Consider the following 26818-nt stretch of genomic DNA (forward strand, 5'->3'; position numbering starts at 1 on the left):
ATAGCTCCTGACAATGGGCACACCTAACCAGAATTATTACAATATGGTCAATTAGCGTTACTTTCATTGTTGTGAAGAAAAAAGTCATAAAAAAAAAAATTCAAATTATGTCATGACATATTTAATCTAAACTTTTTTTGTTACATTAAAAATCATAAATTATGCCCATCATGACATATTTATTCTAAACTTTTTTTTGTGATGTAAAAAATCCAAATTATATATATATGATGTTCCATTAAACATATTTTTAGCCAATATAATGTTGTTTTTATTTCATTCAAGTCATGTAGGCCCATGTCAACACTATTTGTTTTTCTGGTGTCCATGTAAATAGACTTCTAATGATTTTTGTTAACGGAACTTTGACGGAGTGTAAATGTGTCATACAAACTATAAGTTTGAGATTTTTAGCATAAAAAAAAAAGAATGTTAAGATAAATGTGTCACACTAGACATAGCTTAGTTTTTTTTTTTTTTTGGCTTTTGCCCAATTTGTGAATGCGTTGGTTGCCATCAAACCACGTAAGACATCAATGTCTTTTTGTGTTTGGGATAATAGCACAAACAACCCCTAAACTTTTGTTCAATAGACAATGTCTTCTCTGAGCTTTTAATTTATATAGTGTGATCATAAACTTTGGCCCAATCTGCAATATCGTCCCTAATTTTTTTATTTATTCATCATAGTCCTCAAATTATTTGTAAACATTCAATATAATCCCTAGATTATGTGAAAAAATTTAAATTCCAAAGGCCACATTAAACATTGGACCAAAGTTCGATAACTAAATTGAATAAGTGAAAACTTAGGTACGACACTGCATGTTAGATCAAAGCACACGGACCATTCATGTCATTTTTTCCTCTCTTTGGTTTTTAAGGTTAAATGATGTTGGCGTGACTCAAGGGTGGTTGCGAGTTTGTTCTTCGTTTGTTATGGAACACCGCGCGAGAAACCGCTAACGAGGGTTTCAAGAGCTCAAACAAGAGTCAGATCCTTATCAACTTTCACAGTTGAAATCGTCTGTTCGATAGTTGTCTGACTGCTAACAAACATGAAATCTCAGAACTTAACCGTTGAAACCCCCTTTCTCTCTCTCCCACCCATTTGATGTATGTTTCTCTTTGACGAAAAAGAGGGTTTTCGTTTCCGGCCGGAAAAGCTTCATACCTCTGGAGTTTCCAGGACCGAAGACTAGGGTTTCCACGGCGAGATCGCAATGGCCCAGAGAGAGCAACTGAACAAGACCGGCACCTGCTACGTAGAACATGTGTTGCACTCTCATGATATCTGGCGAGAGCCGGGCGCCCCCCGGCTATCCGTCTCGGTGTTCCTCAAGCAGCTCGGGATCACCATCTTCTTGTCGCACGCCCTCATCTTCGCCCTCAGGCCTCTTCGCCAGCCTCGGATTGTTGCCGAGATTCTCGTGAGCACAAACGTTTCACATGATTTCAACGTACGTTCTTTCTGATTGCTGATCCGATCTCGTCTTCTTGCTGCAATGTAGTGTGGCTTGCTGATCGGTCCGACCGCGTTCGGGAACAGCAAGTACTTCGAATATGTCTTTCCGGAGAGGAGTTTTGTGAAAATCGAGACGGTCGGATATCTAGGCCTCATGTACCATCTGTTCCTCGTTGGGCTCCGGTTCGACTTGTCTGCGTTGGCGTTGATCGGGAAGAAGGCCACCTCAATCGCGCTGGCGGCCTTCTTCCTCCCCGGGATAGTCGGGATAAGCACCTTCTTCATGGTGACCAGCTCCCCCGGCGCCCGGGATGCCGATGGGCTCGGTGGCGTGTTCTGGGTCATAGCCCTGACGTTCACGGGGTCGCCCGTCCTATCTGAGATCCTCGCGAGCATCAAGCTCCTCCACAGCGACATCGGGAGGACCGCGACAGCTGCAGCCGTCATCAGCGACGTCTGCGCGTGGGTCCTCATCATAGTGGTGATGCCGATCAGCCTCGCGGGCAAAGAGTTCTCTTATTCGTTCACCGCTATCATCGGATTCATATTGGTATGCCTCTTCGGATTTCGTCCGGCTCTCGCGTGGATAATCAGGAAGACTTCCAAGGAAAGGGATTATAGCGACCACTACGTGGTGATTATCTTGATCGGGGTCTCAATCTTCGGGCTGATCACGGACATCATCGGCACGCACGCATTGGTCGGCGCCTTCATGTTTGGATTGATAATGCCGAACCGCGACCTCGGGTCGAAATTGGTACTCAAGATCGAGGAATACGTGGCCGGCATTCTGTTGCCGTTCTTCTACGTGGTGTGCGGAATACGCGCCAATCTGTGGGAGATCAAGAGGCTGGAGGATTGGGCAGTGACTGTTTTTGTGATATGTCTAGGATGGTTGGCCAAAGTCCTGAGCACCATGGGGATATCCATGTTCTTCAACATACAACCTAGGGAAGGTGTTGTCCTAGGACTGCTCATGAACTGCAAGAGCCTCTTGGGTTTGGCTCTGCTTGATGTGGCCTGGGACAAAGGGGTAAGATTCTTCTCATGTTCTTCCTTTTTGTTTCCTATATCCAAACCCCAATTTGTTCTGAATTTTGAGTGGATACTATTTAAGAAAAATGGGTCAAGTCCATATTGATAAGAAAAATAAAGTGTTTAGTTTGTAAATCATGCAAACCGAGTTTGTTTTGACAACGATGACTTACAATCAGTATTGGAATTCAAATTGAGTAATCGTTCAGAAATCGTCAGTCCATATAATCAATATACTGAGTAATAACTTCTCTTTCGTCGAATGGTATTGGAATTTATTTTCCGTGAAGCTTGAATCGCCTCTTCAATAGCATTGGATTATTTTTTTTTCTTTAAATAGCACAAAAATACTATCTATCTCGTGCACTCCATGACAGAATCTACTTGCTTGTTGTGATCACTTGTGATTTTAGGCCTTGAGCACCCAGCACTACTCGATCATGGTGCTGGCTTTCTTGATCATGACAGGCTCGGTCGCGCCACTCATCGACGTCATCTATGGCCCGACCAAGCGGTTCATGCACTACACGCTCCGGTCCATTCAGGCAGCCGGGTCCAACACTGAGTTCCGGGTCCTCTCGTGCATCTACTCGACGCGCCACGTCTCGCCCATCGTCAACCTCCTCGAGGTCTCTACGGGCAACATGCGCTCACCCTTCACCGTGTTCGGGCTCCACCTCGTCGAGGTCACGGGATGCGCCTCGGCGACGCTCATCGTCCACGACCCGAACAAGCCCAGCAAGTCCCACCTCCACGACTCGGCGCAGTCCGAGCACATCATGAAGTCCTTGGAGGACTTCGAGTACCAGAACCGGTCGGCGTCGGCCCAGCTCCTGACCATCCTGTCCCCATACGAGAGCATGTGCGAAGACGTGTGCGGCCTCGCCGAGGACAAGCGCGTCTCGCTCATCATCCTCCCGTTCCACCGCCGGGCCACGATGGCTGGGGCCATGGAGGACGCCGAGCTCACGTTCCGGCCCATCAACCGGAGCGTGCTCGCGGATGCGCCCTGCTCCGTGGCCCTCTTCATCGACCGTGGGCTCGCGGCAATGCGGCGGACAGAGTCGAACCACATCATGACCCGCCGGGCCGCCATGCTCTTCATCGGGGGCCATGATGACCGTGAGGCGCTCGCCTACGCATGGCGGATGGCGGGCCACCCCTCCATCAGCCTCACGGTGGTGAGGTTCCTCCAGGGCAACGACGTCGTGGACATCGAGCTCATGGAGCTCCAAGAGCGGCATGGCATCCTGACCATCATTTCCGACATGGAGAGGCAGAAGCGGCTCGACGACGTCTACATCGCCGAGTTCCGCCGGAACAACTCGGGCAACGAGTCGATAACCTACCGCGAGGTGACGGTGAACAATGGGAACGAGACCGTGACGGCCATAAGGGAAATGGAGCGCGAATTTGAGCTGTACATCGTCGGGCGGAGCGAGCGGTCCATATCGCCGCTCACGTTCGGGCTGGCGGAGTGGAGCGAGTACCCGGAGCTCGGGGCCATCGGTGACATACTCGTATCGTCGAGTTTTAATATGCAAGCTTCAGTTCTGGTGGTGCAACAGTACGTTTCGGAGTCCACGGCGGCTGATGAAGATGGGATTGGGATCTTAGATAGCCTGGCTTTTTCCAAGAAGTAGCAATGATATTGTTCTTTTTTTCTTTTTTCAGTTGAAATTTCTTTTCATTAATTAAAGCCTAGAGATAGCTATTGTTTATTTCCATATCAACTCGAGGCGTGACGCTCTCTCGATGGATAGAATTTCGTTAACGAGTGCCCCGAACACCTCATAAGTGACTGATTAAAGACATTTTAGCAATTCTCAGTGCACTGATATTGTTCGCACCTTATCCGAAATCAATATTTCACTTCAGAATAAGTGGTGAAAATCTTGAGAAATTTCACTTAATACAAATGTTCCTATGGTCCCTTCGAGAAGCTGACCTTCAATTGTAACCCGTCGTAATTACATGAGTTTCATGATAATTTCTCGAGAAATTATAGAATACATGCTGTCATCTGGGTTATTTTAGAATAATACGAAAACAAATTTAAGTTTAGAGTCCACGAAAGATATTTAAATTATATGATTATTGTGTCGGGAATTTTAGATTATCATTCTATATATACATTGTTTCGCCGTGATACCAATTTGGATATTTATTGAGGGTATAAACATATATAAAATAATTATCTTATAATGTGGAGGTAAACGCAAAACGAGATTTCACGATGCGAAGGGTCGAGAAATAATTGAACTGACGACTTAAAACACGAGAATCAAGTATCAGAGAAAATCTCTTCCAATCATTGAATCTTTAATAACTATCTAAATATCATTGGGACAATTATTAAACGTATTGAATAAAAACATTTCATTTTTTAAAAATAAACAGATATTAAGGATTAAATTTTAACTACTTCACACCGATACACCTATAGCAAATCCAAACTAATTTTTACTACAAAAAAACCAAAAATAAAATAGTCATGACAAATTTATTCTCTTTTTAATTTCTATTAAATTTTAACATTAAATTGTTGCGTTGAGTGACGTGCGAACAATTGACATATATACTTAATTTAGGACTTCACATTTCCTTTATCACGGTGTATACATTTTTTATTTTTCGTGATATTAATTCAATTTAATAGAAACTAATGGATGATAAATTTGTGATAAATGTACTATTTGGGGCTTTTGTAATAAAAAAAAAATTAGCTTTGGATATTTTTATTACATAAATTTCAATTTAGGATTTTTCGTAATAATTAACCTTTTTTTGTAACAACAAAGTTTTCTTTTTTTTTGTTCAAAAACGGCAAGATTTGTTCAAGTGAACATTAACCGTCTCTTTCCAAATAATCCAAGGAAAGAACAAAACACTGTATGCGAAAAAGAAAGAAACAAGAAAACGGAAAAACGGAAAACCGGCTGCCCATCGTCGGATACTGATGTGATGACGTCACAAGAGAAGTGCCCGTGTATTTTCGTATCTCTCTCAAGAACCGAAATTCGATTAAAAAGGTTTTATACCTCGAGAAAACTGAAAAGGAAAGAGAAATAAAAGAAAAGAGGGAAACAATTTCAAGAAAACAGCGGAGGCGTGAGATCAGTTCAAGACATCTTCTTCAGTCCAGCTCGACGCTCATCAACACGTGCGGACAAAGAGTCAGTTGCACAGAATCTCGACGGTCTCTCTGAAGATTTCGAGGAAAGAAAAAGGAAACAAGAATATCTCCGAAAATTAGAAATACAGAAGAACGGCCGTCCATCAACCGGATACTGATGACGTCACAGCGCCTGGATTCACATACAAGAATTCACCCCCAATAAAAACGAAAAAGGAAATAAGAAAAAGAAAATCTATTTCAAGAAATCTGCGCTCTTCGCTTCTTCTTGCACAGACACAACCAAGTTCAAGAGCTCTTCTCATCCTTCCTCCTCCTTCATCTCTCTCTCTCCGCATTCTTGCTCCAAGTATAGTAAAACCCAGAAGAACTTTGAATCAGTTCTTTGCGACTCGCCGGAGAGTATCCATCGCCATCACCCACGATGGAGGAGGCGAAGAGAGGGCCGAAGCGCCGGCAGGGGGTCGAGGGCGGGCTCATCGTGAAAGCGAGCGCGCGCGAGGTCACTTTCTCCAAGCGCCACCAGGGCCTCTTCCGCAAGGCCGCCGAGCTCTCCATCCTCTGCGGCGCGGAGGTCGCCGTCATCACCTACTCGCCCCACGGCAACCCCTTCGCCTTCGCCCACCCGTCCATCCCCGACGCCCTCATTGACCGCTACCTCTCGAGTGGGGCGACGGGACCCGCCGCAGACGAAGCCGCCGCTGCCGTGCACAGGAAGCAGCACGACGACGCGGTCGCGAAGCTCGAAGAGGCCAAGAGAGAGGCAGAGAGGATCGCTGCAGAGGCCGGCGGCAAGAGGAACCGGTGGTGGGAGGAGGCGGTCGGGGACGGCGTGGAGGAGGAGGAGCTGGAGCATTACGTGGCGTCGCTGGAGAGTTTGAAGAAGCTGGTCGCCGAGAGAGTCGGGCAGTACGATGATTTGGGTTTCTACGGCCGATTACTGGCGACGGACAAGGACATAAGCATGGACTTGGATGCCACGTTTCTCGCTGAGTTGCAGTACTCTTGTTAATGGGAAGTCAATAGAATCCTCTTTCTTAGTTCAGATAAACTTACGATTTTATCAATTCCTTCGTAAATTTCTTCTTCTTCTTCTTCTTCTCTTTGGTTTTTTGCAAGTCTTATGGGGTTTTGGACTCGGGGTCGAGATGGAAATCATGTTGAACAATATTCTTGTATTGCCTGTTGATAAAAGACGAATAAATCAAGTTCGTCTCCCTTCTTTCATTTACTTTGAATAATCTCCCGTTATCTTTTTTTTTTTTTCAACGTCATTAATATTGAATTAGGGTTCGACTTTGAGTGTTTGATATATTTAAAACAAATCAAAGGAGTTACAAATAGATGAAATTACAATTTCCGAAGCAACATTATATTCATAACCTTTTTTTTCCCCTAGACGTACGGAAATAGTTGTCAGCCTCCCGCTAGTTTCCGTAGTTTTGTTTTTCTACTAGGATGAATTGAAAACAATTTGACCACCCATATCTATATTATTTTTGTGGCCAATAGCACACAAAAAGCATGTAGAAATTATCCAAAAAAAAAAAAAATTTGAATTTGGAATTTTGAAAGATTATTTGAACATAAAATTATTATCTGATTACTATTTCGCCATAATCCCAGCAGTTCGACATTTATTAAATTTACAAGCAAATTTTAAATATAGTTTCATTATATAGAGATAAATGCGAAGCAAAATCTCATATGTCGACATTGAATACTTTCTTAATAACTTCTTAAATAATTAATGAGAATACTATCAATGATTATTTCGGATATTGATTAAACGTATGTAATAGAAAATATTTTTTTGATTTCAAATTAGGATTAATACCCTAAAAAACCCCAAATTGATATACCTGTGATAAATTTACCCCAAACTATTTTTTTGACCACCAAAAACCTCAAATTGGTATATCTTTGACAAATTTACCATAAACTAATACACTCATAACAAATTTATCTTATGTTAGTTTTCGTTAAATTTCTTGTCAAATTATTAAGTTGAATGACACATGACAGTTGATCGGTATACCAATTTAGGATTTTATGCTCCGTTTGTCATATTTTAGATTTTTTTGTGGCATTAATCCAATTTAGTAAAATGTATATTTGTCACAAATTTATCAGTTTGAGGTTTTTTGCGGTCGAATAAATTAGTTTTGGGTAAATTTGTCATAAATGTACCAGGTTTAGGGATTTTTTTTTTTTGGTCAAGCGGGTAAATTTGTCACTTTGGTGTACCAATTTAGGGTTTTTCATAGTCAAAAAAATAGTTTGAGGTAAATTTGTCATAGGTGTACTTTGGTTTGAGATTTTTTTCAGGGTATTAACCCTTTAAATGAACTAGTCAAAACTACATGTTTTCTTTATTTTAACTGCTTCGTAAAGTGTCCCAAAACACTTCAAAAGAGAACTCCTTTGCTCTAAATCAAGCAAATATTTCAGGAAAGCGGCAAATTCACAAGAATTGAGACAAGTAAGAAGATGTTAGAATCAAAGAGATATGGTAATTGTCGTGAAAGTTTTTCTCTCGTTTTGTCGAGTTTCCTCTCTATCTCCCGGGTAGAGTTCTTCTTCTCTGTTAAACCCTTTTCTTTCTCAGCTTCGAGTATCTCACTTTGTAGCCATGCGAACCGGAACTCTTCATCATCTTCCTCTCTCCTTCTCCTTCCCGAGTTCTAATCGGCTACCCTTGACTCATCCTCTACACCCTAAATTCCGTCCGTGTTTGTTTTGTTGACGTTCTTTCCTCCACACTTGCGGTTTCTGTTTTTTCCTTTTGCATGTCGACATTTTCTATGTTCCCGACCTCCATCTATTAAGGCAATCCCACCTGTCGTTAATGGCTTGCGAAGATGATCCTGATGCGTCTCGAGTTGCTGCACTCTGTAAAAAATTGGGCCGATTATGTATAGAAAAAGAAATTGATGAATGGGAAGTTGAACCCGCACCTGATGCAGTCAAGGAGTGCAAGCTCATGCTAATTGGTAAAGTTCCCTCCAACCCTTCCTTTAATTTCCAAGCTTTCCAGTCGGTCTTGAAGAGGGCATGGAGGTCCGACCAAGTGGATATTCTGCAGAGAGAAGCAGGAATTTATCTAGCCAAATTTAGGTCCCATGCTGAAAAACAACGAATTCTAGATATTGGACCTTGGCAATTCTCCGGACATCTTATAAATTTCAAACCTTGGGTAGCCAATACCCCTCTTCACTGTTATGACTTCTCTACCTGTGCATTCTAGGTTCAAGTCATCGGTCTGCCTTTAGAATGTTGTAGAGATGATATGATTCGCAAGGCTGTTAGTACGGTAGGGCCTGTTCTGCAAGTGAAGTCAGAGTTCGTTACTGGTTCCACCCTGAGAGTAGGCCTAGCTCGAGTGGAGATGGATTTATCTAAACCTTTGAAGGTAGGCAGACTCATTAAATTCAAAAATAAAACTCTATGGCTGGAATTTCGGTATGAAAGGTTACCTCATTATTGTTACTCTTGTGGACGATTGGGCCATTACAATTCCTTGGTTAAAAGTTGAGGTTCAGCAATACAGCCCTTATTGGAAATTTTACTATGAACAATCCATTATGGAGGAGGAGAGTGAGGAAACCGTATCTGAAACGCCTCCTACCACTGTTCACCCCCTCCCTCTTCTACTACCACCTACCCCCAAAACACCCACTCCTACCCAAAAGGCTACTCCCACCACAACACAGTGTAGTAATGATATCTTCGGCTTACCTCCTTCAGCGCAACATAATCTTACTACTGCTCTAATACCAGCGTCAGAGAAGCTTAAAGGAGTGCAACTGCCGACATCAGTTCTACAAGAAAAAAAAAACAAAAGTGTTCGTCTGAATATCAAAAAAGGCCCTGCTAAGAAACCACGACGCTATAATCCATATGACTTACCTGGAGGGCAATTGGGAGCCTATGATGATTCGTCCTTGTTGGATACGCCAATTGTAAAGGCGTCTGAAGATGATTTGTGGGCGACGGTGGCTGGCCCTAAACAGCCACCAAGTCAACGATGAAAATTCTCAGTTGGAACTGTCAGGGTTTGGGCAATCCCCTGACAATCCAAGCTTTAAAAGCCCTTATGGCTAAAGAAGAGCCTGACCTGTTATTTTTGATGGAAACGAAGAATGGTGATGAAGTTCTTCTTCACCTGAAACGTTCCTTACGTTTTTTGCATCACAAACTGTTCAGCCCTGTTGGCTCTGCAGGTGGCTTAGCCCTTTTTTGGAATGTTGGTTTCTCGTTGACTGACTTTACCTCCAATTCTCATCTTTTTGACTTCATCTGTCTGGATATCTCGGAGGCCAGATCTATGCGGATTACTTGTCTTCATGCTCCTGCAGTCTTTCATGAACGTCGGCATCTTTGGCAGACCTTGCGATAGTTTGGCAATTATAATGTCTTACCTTGGGTGTGCCTCGGCGATTTTAATGAAATTCTTCATCTTTGGGAGAAAATGGGAACTCGGCCTGCTGACTCGTACCGTCTATCTTCTTTTCGAGACGTCCTTAACGATTGCTGCTTGTTGGATCTCCCTTCTCATGGTTGTGCTTTCACGTGGTCCAATAATCGAGAGGGGGATGCCTTAGTAAAGGAGTGTCTTGATCGAGCTGTATGCACTACTGACTGGCGTGTCACTTTCCCGAATGCTCAAGTGCTTGCTCTCCCTACAGTAGGATCAGATCATAGTCCACTTGTATTAGACACAAAACCATCTAAAGGTCGAAAACAGAGACATTTTACCTTTGAAGCGTTCTGGAATCAGGACCCTGGATGTCGCTCAGCCTCATTGAAACCTCTTGGAACTCTGTCTCGAGGTAGGACTATCCTCTCACAGCTAGGCTTCGTGTGGTTGCTGCAGCCTTATCCACTTGGAGTCGCCAGAATTTCTCTCACAACAGGCAACAGGCAATGGAATTAGAGCACCAGTTACAGCATTTGACAAATCAACATCCTTCTGTATTAAATCAATCACGGCAACAAACTTTAAAAACAGAGCTTCAGAAAGTATGGCAGAGGGAAGAGCAATTTTGGGCGATGAGATCCAGGATAAACTGGTTAAAGTGGGGAGACCGCAATACTCGATTCTTTCATGCTACCACACTTCAAAGAAGACAACGTAATCATATTACCATATTGAGGGGTGAATATTAGCAATGGGTTCAGGATCCTGGAAAGATCAAAGAAATGACTACTACTTATTTCTCACAGCTTTATACCACTTCAGGCCCTCGCAGGTATACACAAATTTTACAACAGTGTCCACAGGTGGTTACTGCAGAAATGAATGCAACACTTCTTGCTCAGCCCACACTTGAAGAAGTTAAAGCGGCTACTTTTCAATTAGGTGCTTTAAAAGCACCAGGCCCAGATGGTTTAAATGGCATATTTTATCAATCTCATTGGGAAGTTCTTAAAGTGGACATTCATACAGCAGTTCAGCAGTTTTTTTAATTCTGGATCATTACCTTCACCTTTAAACAGCACTACTATCACTCTAATCCCCAAAACCCCAAACCCAAAAAGCTTGGATCAATATCGTCCTATTAGTTTGTGCAACTATGCCTATAAGATTTTCTCTAAAGTGCTAGCTAATAGGTTAAAACCCCTGCTGCCTATGCTAATTATTGAGGAACAAAGTGCTTTTGTTGCCGGAAGACAGATTTAGGATAATGTTCTCATAGTACAGGAAGTCATTCATCAGCTTAAGACCAGAAAAAGGAAGCATCATTTTCAAGCGGTTCTTAAGTTAGATATGCAGAAAGCTTATGACCGTGTCGAATGGGATTTTCTTACAGATTATTTACTTCGATTAGGCTTTCATTCTCATTATGCAGTGCATCTCAACTACATCTTTGTTTGTTAAACTGAATGGTGAGTATTTACAGAGTTTTCATCCTACCCGAGGGCTTCGCTAGGGTGATCCCTTATCCCCTTACTTGTTTATCCTTATAGCTAATCTCTTATCTTTCCTAATTCGGAATGCAATGGATATGGGTGTACTTAAAGGCATTAAGTTGAATCACTAGTGTCCTACGCTATCACATTTGTTTTTTGCTGATGATGCAGTGTTCTTTCTTGATGGTACCTTGCTGGAGTGTCAGAACCTATATAATATTTTAAACCGGTATTGCACGGCTTAGGACAAACTATCAATCGGAACAAATCTGGAATTTTCTTCAGTCCATCTTGTCCTATTTCTCTTCAGGAAAATTTGGCTAGTGAATTAAGGGTACTTATTTTACAGAGATGTGGTAAGTATTTAGGGATACCTACTGATTGGGGAAGATCTAAAAGGGATATGTTTTCTTAGCTGTTGAGTAGAGTTCAATCGAAATTAGAAGGATGGAAGGAGAAATTAATCTCTAAGGGAGGGAAGGAAGTTCTGTTAAAGACAGTGATTCAATCTATTCCGCAATATGCCATGTCTGTTTTTAAGATCCCTATTTCATTATGCAAAGTTATTGAAAAGAGAATGGCTAAATTTTGGTGGAGCAATGATACAAACAAGTCTGGAATTCATTGGCGAGTTGGAAAACACTACAAAAACCGAAAAGAAGATGGGGTTTGGGCTTCGAGATTTGATAAGTTTTAATCACGCCATGCTTGGCAAGCAAGCATGGCGTCTTATTCATCAACCTTTATCTTTATGGGGCAAGTTTTTTTAGAGGATTATATTTTCACTCACCCACTTTTTTTAAAGCTGTCAAAGGCTCTCGCCCATCATGGGGCTGGTAGAGTCTCTTGATCGGGAGGGAAGCTATTTTACCAAATGTTAGTTGGTCAGTCGGAGATGGCAAATGCATTAACATTAGAGAAGACAGATGGCTACCTATGGGTATTCTAGGTGGACCAAAAGCCCCAAAAGAACCTCTTCTAGTAGCTGATCTTATTGATCAGTCTACCAGTTCATGGAAGATAGATTTATTGCACAATTTCTTCGACTTGCCCATCATTCAACAGATCACACACATCCAACTCAGACCTAACTTCACTACGATGCACTCATATGGACAGCAACTAAACAAGGCACATTTACGGTCAAATCGGCATATCATTCAATCACTCAGACTAAAGCAGGCATTCTAACATCTGGTGATTCTACATCGTACCAAATTCCTACCTGGCTTTGGCGCAACATTTGGAAGATGCCTGCAGCACCCAAGATCCGGATCTTTCTCTGGTCCATTTGTAGCAACTCCTTAGCGACGAGAGACAACCTTTGTATAGAAGACATATATTAGAAAGCCCCTTGTTGACACCTAAATGTTGGCAATCCATTTAGTCATTTATTGCATAAAAATTAGGGGTTAATTTTATCCCTGAAAAAAAATATTAATTACATAGCATATAGATTTAGGTGCATATGTTTTTAATTTGCATTTTTTTACATTTATTTACTAGACCGGTGGCGGATGGGTAAAATTGGTGTTTTTCAGTTTTAAATTAGAAGGTTGGGCTAGGCCTACGGAAGGAGAAAATTAACCCAAGCCCGTTGTTTTTTTTTTTTTAATCAATTATCTTGTGAAAAAAATTGAGATTTGATGTGATATTCCGATGATTTTTGAAAATTGAGAAAACCGCATTGCAATCTCATCTTTATCAATAGGCGATAAAATCATTAGAGATATTCGGGAGATAAGGAGAATAAAAATATTTTTTGTGATCAAGAGGTTACCGGCAATCTTTTTGTTGGATGAAATATTTCACGAAGATCACATCTTATTTGCCTATAAAGGGAGCCGTGTACGATGAGAGAAAGGGGGGTCTTTTGATCGAAAAATTTGAGAGCAAAATACGGAGGCGAATGGGAGAAATCGAGAGAAAAATTCAAGAGAGAATTCGAAGAAAATCGGCGTAAGAAGAAGGCCTCGTCTACCTTGGTCAAAGAGAAGGTCTTTTCTTTTTCTTTCCACGACAAGAAAAGGGAAAAGTCAGCTGCGGAAACAGAGATAAAAAGGAGAGAGAAGATTGGTGAGTGACTTGAGGTGAGAGAAAAGAAAAAAGAAAAACAGGTTCTTGTTTGTCTTCCTCGCGAGACACTCGCGCCCGCCGCCTCTCCGTCCGCCGCGACCAGCGCCGACGCCCAAGAAGACCGCCAGAGCCCGACACCGCCGCGCCACGCAGCCCGCGACACTCGATTCCAAACCGGCTCGCCGCACCTCCGCTGTCGCTGCGCCTCGACCACCCGAGTACTAGACCCCCGACGCTCCACCTCGGTCGGCGCCACCGCCACGCGCGCCGAGTCCCGACGCCCGAGTCTTCCTCCACTCGAGCCCACCGTGCCACGCCGAGCCCTACCCACACTGCTCCGCTCGTGTTCACTACGCTCGGCGCCCACCGATTGCCATCCGCAAAGCCGTCGCCGAATCGCCGCGCCAACCCGTGACCACAACAAGCCCGAGCCCCGATCGGCGACTGTGGATGCCGAGCACCGAGTGCCACCTGCCCCACGATGCCCCGAGCGCGACCATTGCAACAAACCTCCTCCTGCCGGTGAGCTCGTACCCGGTGACACCCGCACCGCTCGGCGCTGCGCGCCACCGCTGCACCCTCTCGCCCTCACCAACGGCATCGAACGCGGGCAATCCGACGATCGAGCCTCCACGGCCCGCGAGCACCCGAGCGCCTCCGCCTCCGCTGAACATCGCCCTTGCCTCCCTTGCTTGGCGGCCGAAGCCCGCCGCTCGACCTCGCCGACGCCGCGCCTCCTCACCGCCTCGCTTGCGATTCGTTTCCCAGGCGTCACCCCCATCTCTTTACTTACCTTAGGTAGTTTTTTATTATTTTTTACTTTTTAGTTTTTACTTTACTTATAGTTTAATTTATTTTACTCTTTTTATTTCTTAGGTAATTTTTGGTTATTCCGTTTGGTAGCATTTCTTTAGTGACATTGGATATTGTAGGCATTATCGGCGGGAGTTATCCCTATGATTATTGTAATTATTAATTTGACCCGTAAGATGTCGGGTCATTTTTTTTAATTGTATTAATTCTTGGGGTTTGTTGATAGTATTTTAAATGTTGAATCAATATAACTATTAATTCTATCCCTATATCATGCAATTTATTTTGTCATGCTTTTGGTCTGTTCATGACAATCTAGGATAGTTATTTGATCTAATTCCTTTCAAAAATGAAATAACTGCCATACAATGAATCATTTTGAAAAAAAAAAAAATTGGAAATTTGTTTTCAATTTATGTCTTGGCTTTTCCTAATTCATGTTTAGGAAATTTCGTCCCTACTTTGGGCGTCCCATGTCTTTATTTTCCTAGTCCATTTTTAAGAAATCCTTTCATTGTGGACTTTTCTTAACTAAAAAATAGATTGTTGTCATGGATCAGTTTTCTCAGTATACCTCGTTCTTACATATCTCCATTTTCCTTAGGTGATCAAGAACTAGAATGGCTGACCAAACCGAAATGCGTGATCGTATCTCCGCTATGGAAGACCAACTCCGACAGTTGCTCGCCTCTATGCAATTCATGATAGCTCAAATCCAATCCCTCCGAACAGATTTGACTCCTACACTTGCTCTCCCTGAGACAGTAGTCCTGAAGCAATCAAGCAAGACTCAAATGAGCAATGGCGACATGCCTGACCTAGAAGATGACCCACTGTTGGTCATTGCCGAAAAAACTAAACCTGACAATGTCCCTAAGATGGGGCAAGATGAAGTGGAAGTGATGGACACTCTGGGGCAGCCTAGTGGCAAGTTTGATTACCTGGTGAAGTATTCGGCTCCTCCCAGCTTTTACTTTGACTCCTGCAACATAGTTCCAAGTGAATGGGATGACATGGACGATCTGACGCCTCCAAAGACAGAAAACTCTGATGACGCCCTAGAAGGAATCACAGGTCTGTTCGATAACCTCTTCATAGGAACCAATGATGAAGGACCTTCGGAAGACATGGACGTTAGCCTGCAAGAGTAACTTGTTGCACATTCCCCTGCGCAGGAATTTTTATCGCTTTCTAGGAATTCTTATCGCTTTTAGGAATTGTTTTCGCCTTCTAGGAATTTTTTTTATTTTTGCTCTCTTTTTAGAGATTAGGAATTGCATATTTCATTCCAATAAAGTAATTCATTTGATTCTATTCAATGAAATTACAATTTTATTTCCAATTTTGAGGACATGATGGAGTATACCAAACCAGTCCAATGACGATATCCAACCATGAAAGAAACTATCATCCACGGAGAAATCCTGAGGGCTGGACTTTCTCATGCTTCCTCCCAAATTTTTTTTTTGAAAACAAAAGCGTTTCACTACTAAAAAAAAAAACAAAACATTTTCCCAAAGCTTGTAGCAGATTAAACCTGTTTGTTTGTCTGACTCATTTGCTTCTTGTCTCGAACATGATTCTATAACTTGTTATGACAAGGGACATCGAGAATGGCGTATCAAGTTTCAATGATCATAAACTTGACTTGTGATCAACAGGTTTAGAGCGCACTTGTAATGAAAAAGATTTGGGGCAAGTAAAAGAGGACCATCATTCCCTGGTGGAAGAGTTGACAAATTGATGGCATGATAGGTTTTGGTAGTGCCCAGACTGGGACAAAGTCTTAACCTGAGCCAAAATGGACGTACCATTCGAATTTACTTTTATGTTGCATAGTATCATACTGATGCACGTTCTCTTGTGCAGGGGCAAAAGTGGATTTTCAGTCTTGAATGATAGGCACAATCCAAATACATCAACTACTGAGGCAATTCCCATTGTAGAGGAATCCTTGAATGAATGCTTAAAACCATTTTGCAGTATAGAAAACTGTTTGAAGTTGACATGCTTAAAGTTGTTGAATTCTTTTTATAAAAAAAAGGGGTTTTGCATGATGACTCTTACATGTTTTATCCACCAATTCCACTAAAGAACATCAAGATGGACTAATTTAATGAATGATGTGGAATTGATTGAGCATACTAAATGAGACGAATTGGGATGATGAAAGGCAAACCCTATCCCATACACAGTCCCATATTCATACACTTGTGAGATGAGTGTAGGAAGGTTCATATCCATAAGGTAAAGAGTTCTCTCGCAAGAGGTACGTCAACCGAAATGATGAGAGGCAATTCATTTCTCTATCCCAAACACTACAGGTGATCTATTGCTTAACCCTTTTGAGCCCATACACTTATGGATATTCTTTTCAGATCACCCCTGTCAAGAATCACCCCACATCGGGGCAACTAAGAGATCAAATGGCATCATAAGGTGAGAAAAATGAATTGAAATTTTCTTGCTCTCACTTGCATCAATCTTCAAGTCATGCTATTACATTGAATTCATGTGTTAATTTAAGTGCCTTAGGATGATGTAGAGCATTTCTTTCTCTATCATATACACTTATATCATTTGCATAGCCCACTTGAGCCTACAATTCCATTTCTTTTAAACCCAGTTGATGATCATCCCCCACACTTTGGGGCAAGACAAAAGGCGATGAAGATTCTGAAAAGTTCAAGTGTCATTCAAAGTGTAATTGCTTGACGGATGCATTATGCGCAAGAATTGAATTCAAAATAGAACTAAAGGGCATGAAAAGCGTGTGCACGGTAAAAGCAAGGCAATGCCCATGAAAAGAAGTGAAAAAAGTGAATGAAAACTAGTGGGCATGAAAAAATAGTGTGCCTGGTAAAAGCAAGGCCAATGCCCATAGATGAAAAAGAGTCAAGATAGGTGACTGTCAACTACAAGAATCGAATCCCAATGGAGCAATAGTCAAAGAACTCAAATGCTGAGTTTCTACAATCAATGGGGGACTTCATAAGGCAATCCCCAATGGTGAAAAAGAAAACTGGTGGCAATGCTAAGATGATCATCAATTCACACCTTTTACACACATTTTGAGCCTAATGATCCTTTCATTTCTCAACCCATGAACCCAACCTATGTTACGTCCCTTACAAAGTCTCTTCATATTAGGGCACTTGAATTAACGTAGGAGTTCATATGTTTATAAGCATCGTTCGAAGAAGTGCGAGCAAGATTATTTCTTTTTCATTTTGCAGGGTTCTTGACTTGTAAACCCGGAGATGATTACAAGACAATTCATTCAATAGCTTTGACTCAAAGAGTCCTTTTGTTAAGCCATTCACCAAGCCCTCATTATGGTCCATGTTAAAGACCTCTCAGATTGGTAAGATCGTACCGCTTGCGAGAATACTTGGACCCATGTCGATATGATAAAATTGAGTGATTCTCATAAAATAGCCATTCTAAATGAGAGTGAGTGAAAGTCCTTTCTAACCGAAAGTCTCTCATTTAGTATTTTTAAGAAATCCATGTCGTGAGAAGATTGTCTTGAATGATAATTCTCTCCAAAGGGAAATTTGGGTCTTGCAAAGGTCATTATGCATAAACCCCGATTGAGTTGATGAAAACCTCACTGAATTTTGAAATGTGCATTCTAGAGTAGCTTAGATTGTTTATCTATTTGATGAATGCATATTAGTTTTTGCTCTAAATCATGTCTGATTTTCAGAATGTTTCATGATATTAGGAGGTGAAAGGCCTCCACAGGATATCTAAGTTCCAGAAGACATATCCCAAAGAATCAGAGATATCATCAAGTAAGTATATCTCTACCCATTCTTCACACTTGACTCGGTCAAGCTATCCTTTTAAATTGACATGGCGTGCTTTCGTAGCCCAAGGCCTATCTTTATTGACTCGGCGTGCTTTTGTAGCCCGATATCCATTTATATTGACTGGCGTGCTTTCGTAGCCCGAGTCCCTCTTTATCGACTCGGCGTGCTTTCGTAGCCCGATGTCCATTTATATTGACCTGGCGCGCTTTCGTAGCCCATAGTCTCTTTATTGACTCGGCGTGCTTTTGTAGCCCGATGTCCCTTTATATTGACCTAGCGTGCTATCATAGCCCAGAGTCCCTTTTGAAAACACCGATACTCGACTGAGTTGTCCCCCAAAGATTTTCCTCCAGATTCAATCTGATTAAGACGACCGAAGAACGGTTTGGGTCCTGGTCAGTTGACCTCTGTTGCAAGGCTGGACGACCGAAGAATGGTTCGGGTCCTAGCCAAGCAAAACCTTGTTTAGGCGACCGTAGAATGGTACGGGTCCTAGAAAAGCAATTTCCTCATTCAGGCGACCGTAGAATGGTACGGGTCTTGGAAGGTAAATCCTTGTTTAGGCGACCGTAGAATGGTACGGGTCCTGGAAGGTAAATCCCCGTTTAGGCGACCGTAGAATGGTACAGGTCCTAGACACAACCAAACACTGTCATACTGGGCAACCGTAGAATGGTACGGGTCCTAGGAAATCAGTCTCTTTGTAAAGTTATGTTACTATTTTAGGCGACCGTAGAATGGTACGGGTCCTGGACATGTAACACCGATTGCCTAGAACTACTCTATCCTTCTTGAAGGTAGATTATTCCAAGTAAGTTCCTTTATCGTTTGCATTAGCATTTCCATGCATCATATAAGTTGCATCAAAAATGGAATTCATTTTCCAACAAAAATCATCCATTGCATATGCATAACCAAAATTTAGGTTTCAATTTATCTTTGAAGGCAACCTCTACGAGCTCACCTTCAAAGAGGGGTAGCTGTTGACACCTAAATGTTGGCAATCCATTTAGTCATTTATTGCATAAAAATTAGGGGTTAATTTTATCCCTGAAAAAAAATATTAATTACATAGCATATAGATTTAGGTGCATATGTTTTTAATTTGCATTTTTTTACATTTATTTACTGGACCGGTGGCAGATGGGTCAAATTGGTGTTTTTGAGTTTTAAATTAGCGTGTGGGCTAGGCCCACGGAAGGAGAAAATTAACCCAAGCCCGTTGTTTTTTTTTTTTAATCAATTATCTTGTGAAAAAAATTGAGATTTTATGTGATATTTCGATGATTTTTGAAAATTGAGAAACCGCATTGCAATCTCATCTTTATCAATAGGCGGTAAAATCATTAGAGATATTCGGGAGATAAGGAGAATAAAAATATTTTTGTGATCAAGAGGTTACCGGCAATCTTTTTGTTGGATGAAATATTTCACAAAGATCACATCTTATTTGCCTATAAAGGGAGCCGTGTACGATGAGAGAAAGGGGGGTCTTTTGATCGAAAAATTTGAGAGCAAAATACGGAGGCGAATGGGAGAAATCTGAGAGAAAAATTCAAGAGCGAATTCGAAGAAAATCGGCGTAAGAAGAAGGCCTCGTCTACCTTGGTCAAAGAGAAGGTCTTTTTCTTTTTCTTTCCCTGACAAGAAAAGGGAAAAGTCAGCTGCAGAACAGATAAAAAGGAGAGAGAAGATTGGTGAGTGACGTGAGGTGAGAGAAAAGAAAAAGAAAAACAGGTTACTGTTTGTCTTCCTCGCGCAGACGCTCGCGCCCTGCCAGTCTCCGTCCGCCGCGACCCAGTGCCGACGCCTAGCAGCACCGCCGGAGCTCGACACCACCGCGCTTCTGCAACCCGCGACACTGCCGATTCCGAACCGGCTTGCCGCACCTCCGCTGTCGCTGCGCGTCTGACCACCCGAGTACTAGACCCCCGACGCTCCACCTCGGTCAGCGCCACTGCCGCGCCGCCCCGAGTCCCCGACGCCTGAGTCTTCCTCCACTCGAGCCCACCGTGCCGCGTCGAGCCCTACCCCTGCTCCGCTCGTGTTCACTTCGCCCGAGCGCCCACCGATTGCCATCCGCAAAGCCGTCACCGAATCGCCGCGCCAACCCGCGACCACAGCAAGCCCGATCCCCGATCTGGCGACCTGTGACTGCCTGAGCGCTGAGCGCCACCTGCCACGACGCATCGAGCGCGACCATTGCAGCAAACCTCCTCCTGCCGGCGAGCTTTGTACCAGTGACCTGCAACTGCTCGAGCGCTGCGCGCCACTGCCAGACCCTCTGCCCTCACCAACGGCATCGAACGCTAGGCAATCCGACGACCAAGCCTCCACAGCCGCGAGCACCCGAGCGCCTCCGCCTCCGCCTCCGCTGAACATCGCCCTTGCATCCTGCTCGCTCGGTGGCCGAAGCCCGCCGCTCCTGACCTCGCCGACGCCGCGCCTCCTCACCGCCTCTGCTTGCGATTCGTTTCCCCCGGCGTCACCCCCCATCTCTGTTACTTACCTTAGGTAGTTTTTTTTATTATTTTTTACTTTTTACTTTTTTACTTTACTTATAGTTTAATTTATTTTACTCTTTTTATTTCTTAGGTAATTTTTGGTTATTCCGTTTGGTAGCATTTCTTTAGTGACATTGGATATTGTAGGCATTATCGGCAGGAGTTATCCCTATGATTATTGTAATTATTAATTTGACCCGTAAGATGTCGGGTCATTTTTTTAATTGTATTAATTCTTGGGGGTTTGTTGATAGTATTTTAAATGTTGAATCAATATAACTATTAATTTGATCCGTAAGAATTCGGATCAGATTTTTAGTTATTTTGATCTTTTTGTCGTGACATTCAGGATTATAGTAATCGTTAATTTGACCTGTGAGATGACATGTTATTTTTTCGATCATTGTAATTCTTTATTTGATTGGATACCTTGATTAGTTTAGATTTAATGTTTAGTTGGTAATTGCATTGTTTTGAAAAAACCACTAAAAATCTAAAAAATATTTGAATTAGGATTCGGTTTGTTTTGGAATATTTCTTGTTATCTTGCATATCTAGAATGGGGATTTTATTCCGAATTTAAAAAAATAAAAAATCCAAAAAAAAGAAAGTGATTCATTTAGGTTGTTAGTTTTTTTTTTATTTGAATTGCATGTTTAATTATGTGAAGTTTTAATTTCAATTTCTTAAAGAAAAATACAAGAAAATCATTGTGCATTTTAGATTAGAATTGCATGTTTCATTTTAAATTTAGATCATCTTTTTAGATAAATTGCATCTTAGATTTAGATAATGTCTTAGTTTAAATTAGGATTTAATATGACTTAATCCCTAGTTCAAATTAGATAGAATCTTAATCTAGCTAGATCACTTTTGCATTTTTAAATTTCGAATTTCATAAAATTTGTCTTAGGATAAATTAGTTGCAATTTCTAGGAATAGATTGCATTTTTAGAATAGAAAAATCATGTGCACGTTATATAGAATTAAGTCCATGAAATGCACGTCATTTTAGTGATTATTGTTAGGTTCATTTCTAATTAGAAATTGCCCGTCATTAGATTATGTCATTTAATAAATGTCGCTTGACATGTAGCTCGCATGTCATTTTAGGTTAAATAATTTTGTATGTCATTGCATCTAATTACATGTCATTTGAATTAGGTCATTTAGATTGCATTTAATTATTGCATTTCTTCATGTCATATAGTTTAGGTCATGTTGCCATGTCATATTAGATTATTAGCATGCATCGCATGATTCTCATTAAATAAAGTGAAAACAAAAATTGAGTAATTGCTTGTTAATTAGAAACCATATCTAGGATTGTTGATGTGGATTTTAATTTAACACTGCAGATGCTTTTGTTGCTTTTAGGTAAATTCTACATTATTTAATTGCTTTCTTGGGTGTTAAATTGGTGGTTTGCGCACCCGCATAATAACCTCACATGTTAGGGAGATAGTTTAAAATAAATCAGCTACTTGCAAAAAAACATTTTTGAAAATAAAAATAATGGTACCGAAAGGGCATTAGAGAAATCTAATGTAATCAAGTCCCCGTACCCTTAGTCTCTGGTACGTAGGAGTAAAGTAATTCTCCCATTATTTTACTTAGGTGTCTAATCGACCTACCATAAACTGATTAGTGGCAACTCCTAAATAAAATCAATTTGCATGTTAAGAAATTTGAACCTAAGTCGCGAATTGATATGGGCTTGGGAGAGTCCGAGCTAAGCTTAAAGACTTAGTAATCCATTAACCTAGTTTTAGATGGTTCGCCTACACGAAAAAATTTGGTCGCGACACCCCTGCTACTTACTATGTAAAAAACAGGTTCCAGAAACTTTAGAACATCTGTTCCTTCTCTGTTCGTGGACTAATCGGGTGTGGACACATTCCAAGATCGGGGTCTCATTCATCCCAAACAATATTCAACGTCTGGAATCGTGGATTGTGTCCACGGTAGGAGATGGAAGCCGCTTATCTCGACTGGCGCTTATCTCCAATGTTCTGTGACAGATCTGGCGAGCCCGAAATGGCTTCCTTTTCAGGGGAACGTTTCCTGATCTGAATCAGGTTGTAGAAGCGGCTCTAATTCACGCCCAGGTAGATCGGTTGTCTTCGGCATCCTGCACACAACAAGAACTCTCGGTCAAAGATCAAGCTTCTCTCTGGCATCCCCCCGATCCCGGGGTTATGAAGGTTAATATAGATGGTTCGTATCATCAGGGAAGCAATCAAGGCAATATAGCTTGTATTTGTAGGAATCACCAAGGCCGACTTACTGATGGTTTTTCCATAGCTGTTGCTGCGTCCTCTGCTCTGCAGTCGAGATCCAGGCCCTGTCCTTCTCGCTCAGACATCTCCTACAACAGGGGCTCCAAAACGCACAGATCCTCATCGAATCTGACAATCTCACCATGGTAGAAACACTGAATCGCCGGGCAAAGCCGCCATGGACGGATCGTGCTCTCTTCTCAGAGGTGGCCTTCCTGTTAAACCTATTCTCCAATCTATCGCTAGGGTTCTGTCCGAGGGAAGCCAACGCGGTAGCCGACTAGGCCTATAAGGCCCATAATAGCAATCGTTTGACTTGTAATTGGGCCCTTCTTACGCCCTCTCCTCTCTTGAATCTGTTATGCGCGGATGCTATAGCCGCTGGTTGTATTGGTTATTCATATTAATACTATTTGGGTTTCTGTTCAAAAAAAAAGAAAAAGATGTAGAATCTTAGGTATATGAGCAATCGCAATTGGGGAATTGGAACTTTTCCTTATTAGCGAGGACTTTAGATATCTAGGCCATGGGGGTCATAGAGGCAAACACAAGGTCGCCAGCGAAACGAATGAGTGAATAATCAATATAACCTCAACATCTTCTATCACACAGTGTGCTAATAGAAATGAGCACGTACAGTTATGTGGGGGTGTCAAAAAAACCCGATTGGACCCGACCCGAACCGAATATGACACGAACACGAAACGAGTATAATACATGTTTTGGGTCTTGATATTGTTCGAGTAACATATATAAAACAAGTAAAGAAATATGTGTTGGGTTGGGTTAGGGTTGGAACATTGTTCGACCCGGAACACATTAACTTCAAATTCCAAACAAGCCAACAAACACAAACATGTTCTCATCTTTAGGGGTGTCAATGGGTCGGGTCAGGTTTTGTGGCTACCCGACCCGACCCGAATCAAAAGGGCCACACACTATGACCCGATCCGACCCGAAACACATTAGACCCGCATTGAAAATTCGGGTCAGGTTGCTGGGTTTCCCACTTTTTTTTTTCTTTTTTTCTTTTACCTTTCTTTTCTTTGGGGTTCGGGTTTGGGCAAGGTTTCCAATTATGCATTAGGAATCTCCATTTCAGCAAGCACATTGCTATTAATTGCCATAGCTGCCTTCAATATCTGATTCGCACAATCCCTGCATTGCTGCAACCTCTTCCTAGCTTCATCAAATAATCCATTAGATGGCACTTTCGGGCAAGGCAACCACCACTTCTCGTCCTGTCTAATGGACGGCCTACCATTGGACACACCTGAAGAATTCTTATCATGGTCATCGCCATCATCCATCAATATCCGTCTCAGAGAACCCATCAAGCATGTTGGTTAACATTGCATCGAGCTTCTTAAGAGCAGGGAGATTTATATATAAATCAGAGCGAGAACGAGTTGTCATGACCTCATATGTGCCCCCACCCGGGAATTGTTGTATTGATGGCACGAGCTCCACAATTGAATCGATCACACATAAGAGCCATTCAATTTCTCTGCGCCACATCGCTTTCTTCTGAGGTGCCAAAGGCTCTAGCCTCCACAATGCACCAAAGACAGTAGCTGCAATCCAGTTCAATACATCGCATTTGTGTCCAAACTTGAAATATATAACAGTTACTCATTTACACGATTTTGGGTGACACCAGAGGGTAATAAATCAAACTGGAAAGCCTAATTAATGCACTAATGTCAAACAAGGTGGACAACATCAAGCTGAATTGGCAGCACAGGCATGGAATGAAACATTTGCCTTCTTTAAGATTCAAAGCACTCTGAGGTTGGAAAAGCGTGAGTTGCTGAAATGCATGTCCATCATGCCATGGGTAAGGAATAAGCATGCCTTGCTGAAGATCAGAGGCAATAGTTGATGCTTCTCAAGCAGGTGACACAATTTTTCAATCATCTAAAACAGAACAGGTTCCCCTGATCTTTATCATTCAAGATACATACTATAGGACACCATTGCAATCAGCATCCATTATACATTGATGCAGAACAAAGTTCTAGTGGAATATATTTTGTGCTAACCTCTAATACGTCAATCATCAAGAGAAGTCAACATCGAGTTTGACTCCGTGGTCGTATTTGGCAATTCTACAATAAATTCATGATGGTGGGGAAGCGGCGACGACGAGGGCTTAGCCCTCAGCCGCTGCCTCCTCTCCCCACCTTTTTCATCGTGAATTTATTGTAGAATTGCCAAATACGACCACGGAGTCAAGCTCGATGTTGACTTCTCTCAATGATTAACGTATTAGAGGTTAGCATAGAATATATTCCACTAGAACTTTGTTCTGCATCAATGTATTATGGATGCTGATTGCAGTGGTGTCCTATGGTATGTATCTTGAATGATAAAGATCAGGGGAACCTGTTCTGTTTTAGATGATTGAAAAATTGTGTCACATGCTTGAGAAGCATCAACTATTGCCTCTAATCTTTAGCAAGGCATGCTTATTCCTTACCCATGGCATGATGGACATGCATTTCAGCAACTCACGCTTTTCCAACCTCAGAGCGCTTTGAATCTTAGAGGAGGCAAATATTTCTTTATTTGAACTTGTTGATAAAGGTTTCTTATATATATATATATATATATATATATATATATATATATATATATATGTCCTACAGATTGGTTGCATAATTTCATAAGCTTCATTTATTGTAAAGGCATATTGGAGCTAAGGTCATATTTCACTTTTATGTGCGTTTTTCTTGAAAATTTATGCATTAAGAAGCCTGACATGTTAAATAAATGATCAAATCATGTCATAGGCATACTCATTTGATGCTAATTTTTCAATATAAGCGTGATTGGAATATACCTCAGGTGCATATGACTTTGCTAATAGAGCCACTGCGTGTTTTTAGGAATTAACTCCTAATCAACTCCAAGCAGGTCAAACATTGGAGCCTCTTAGTCGTTTTACTGTATTTTCCTACTAGTCACAAAAAGTACTTGATAGGCTGTCAGTGCATGGAAAGGGAATAACATTTTATACATCACCGGTTGATAAGAAGAGTCCTGACATACTTTCAATTTCCTATTAGCTCTTAACAAGACATTCTCTATGAAAAAGAAGAAAGGAAAGCTCCAGAAGGCATGGGATGGGAGCAAAGTCATCTATACCGTAGCATCCTGGGGGGCAACAGCCATTGGGTGTGTCTTTTAGTTAATCTCCTTTCAAATATTGGTTTATTATTTTCAGCACGTGACTTTCCTACATTTTCAATGCTGGAGCATGTTTGAATCTTACGCTGTTCTTTTAGACAATTCTTAACCTCCATACTCTTGCAGATTTATCCATCTCTTGATCTTTGCAACTCTCTCTCTCTCTCTCTCAACGTAATTGTGGTCAATGTCTGTTCTTTTCAGGATCTATAAGAACCCAGTACTTCTCAGGGTTGCCTCAAATGCCTTTTGGACTTCTTGTCATGTTATATCAAAACTTCTCTGATCTTCACGATCTGCCTGAAGAGGAGCTTAATTAGTTCATTCCATGCCCATGCTGCCAATGCAGCCTGATGTTGTCCACCTTGTTTGACATTAGTGCATTAATTAGGCTTTCCAGTTTGATTTATTACCCTCTGGTGTCACCAAAATCGTGTAAATGAGTAACTGTTCTATATTTCAAGTTTGGACACAAATGCGATGTATTGGACTGGATTGCAGCTACTGTCTTTGGTGCATTATGGAGGCTAGAGCCTTTGGCACCTCAGAAGAAAGCGATGTGGTGCAGAGAAATTGAATGGCTCTTATGTGTG

General features: G+C 41.8%; 3 protein-coding genes across 3 annotated transcripts; 2 read left to right on the forward strand and 1 right to left on the reverse strand.

Annotated features, from left to right (window-relative positions):
- Window positions 1-1223: 1223 nt before the first annotated feature.
- LOC104446744 (cation/H(+) antiporter 15) lies at window positions 1224-4143 on the forward strand. The gene is made up of 3 exons (XM_010060563.2): window positions 1224-1430; window positions 1512-2498; window positions 2914-4143. The coding sequence occupies exons 1-3, from the start codon at window positions 1224-1226 to the stop codon at window positions 4141-4143; spliced, it is 2424 nt and encodes an 807-aa protein (XP_010058865.2).
- A 1917-nt stretch (window positions 4144-6060) lies between these two features.
- LOC104446743 (agamous-like MADS-box protein AGL61) lies at window positions 6061-6648 on the forward strand. The gene has a single exon (XM_010060562.2). It carries the CDS (start codon window positions 6061-6063, stop codon window positions 6646-6648), a length of 588 nt encoding a protein of 195 aa, XP_010058864.2.
- A 13528-nt stretch (window positions 6649-20176) lies between these two features.
- On the reverse strand, window positions 20177-20749 carry LOC120293838 (keratin, type I cytoskeletal 9-like). Its single transcript, XM_039313607.1, has one exon. The coding sequence runs from the start codon at window positions 20747-20749 to the stop codon at window positions 20177-20179; it is 573 nt and encodes a 190-aa protein (XP_039169541.1).
- Window positions 20750-26818: the final 6069 nt, after the last annotated feature.

Source organism: Eucalyptus grandis, chromosome 5 (genome assembly GCF_016545825.1).
Source record: "Eucalyptus grandis isolate ANBG69807.140 chromosome 5, ASM1654582v1, whole genome shotgun sequence".
In the NCBI taxonomy this organism is placed as follows: Eukaryota; Viridiplantae; Streptophyta; class Magnoliopsida; order Myrtales; family Myrtaceae; genus Eucalyptus; species Eucalyptus grandis.